The 287-nt window shown below is 37.3% G+C and overlaps 1 protein-coding gene across 1 annotated transcript in view; it reads right to left on the bottom strand.

Annotated features, from left to right (window-relative positions):
* Positions 1–287, bottom strand: part of LOC119587468 (chymotrypsinogen A-like) — a gene marked incomplete in the record, with an annotated part of 9104 nt that overhangs the window by 6094 nt on the left and 2723 nt on the right. Inside the window, 1 exon segment of the mRNA XM_037936195.1 lies at positions 72–125. Within this exon segment, the coding sequence (XP_037792123.1) occupies positions 72–125 (54 nt within the window).

Genomic DNA, 287 nt, shown 5'->3' with positions numbered 1-287 from the left:
GTTTAAAGTTACCATGATCTGCACTCAAAGAGAATATATATGATAATAAAATCAACTTGTAGTTTTCCCACCGTCTTTACATCCTGGTGCCTGTGTTGCACTACTGCTCCCTCCTCCGCCGGAAGCTGTAGGTAGAAAGGAGTTTTGTTATGATTTTATGCTGATATTTGAGTCTGATCCAATTGATTTTAAATATTAAATGATTAAAGTGCTACGTTTAGATATCTTTTCATTGTCTCTGTCTTAGCAATGTATCTCTCTCCTCCCCTTGATTTGTTTTCCCCTGC

The sequence above is a fragment of the Penaeus monodon genome, chromosome 22, assembly GCF_015228065.2.
Source record: "Penaeus monodon isolate SGIC_2016 chromosome 22, NSTDA_Pmon_1, whole genome shotgun sequence".
Lineage (NCBI taxonomy): Eukaryota > Metazoa > Arthropoda > Malacostraca > Decapoda > Penaeidae > Penaeus > Penaeus monodon.
Note: the sequence above shows the minus strand (reverse complement) of the source record. Positions and strands in the feature narration are given on the sequence as shown.